Source organism: Eimeria mitis, genomic scaffold (genome assembly GCF_000499745.2).
Source record: "Eimeria mitis Houghton genomic scaffold, Emh_scaff4979, whole genome shotgun sequence".
NCBI classification, from domain to species: Eukaryota; Apicomplexa; class Conoidasida; order Eucoccidiorida; family Eimeriidae; genus Eimeria; species Eimeria mitis.
The window spans coordinates 3,315-3,615 of record NW_013573276.1 but is presented as its reverse complement, the minus strand read 5'-3'; the positions used below and the strand labels follow the sequence as shown (position 1 = coordinate 3,615).

At 58.1% G+C, this 301-nt stretch overlaps 1 protein-coding gene across 1 annotated transcript in view; it reads right to left on the bottom strand.

Moving 5' to 3' along the window:
* EMH_0078960 (uncharacterized protein) overlaps positions 1–301 on the bottom strand; it is a gene marked incomplete at both ends in the record, with an annotated part of 2,386 nt that overhangs the window by 453 nt on the left and 1,632 nt on the right. The window contains one exon of the mRNA XM_013500063.1: positions 3–252. Within this exon, the coding sequence (XP_013355517.1) occupies positions 3–252 (250 nt within the window). The remainder of the gene's footprint in view (positions 1–2; positions 253–301) is intronic.

The window sequence follows — 301 nt, the reverse complement described above, 5'->3', positions numbered from 1 at the left end:
CTCCCCCTCCTCCTCCCCCTCCTGCTCCCCCTCCTGCTGCTGCTGCTGCTGCTGCTGCTGCTGCTGCTGCTGCTGCAGCAGCAGCTGCTGCGGTATGCTGCAGTCAACGAATGTATATTCCTCAACTCCTGCTGCTTCCAGCAGCAAAACAGCACGAGCAGAGAAACCACAAAGCGGCCGTTCTGGCCGCCCCTTCATAAACAAAACAACTGCTGTTGTAGATACTAAGTCACGCAGCTTCTGCTGCACCTCCTGCAGCAGCAGCAGCAGCAACAGCAGCAGAAAGAGCAGCAGCAGCAGC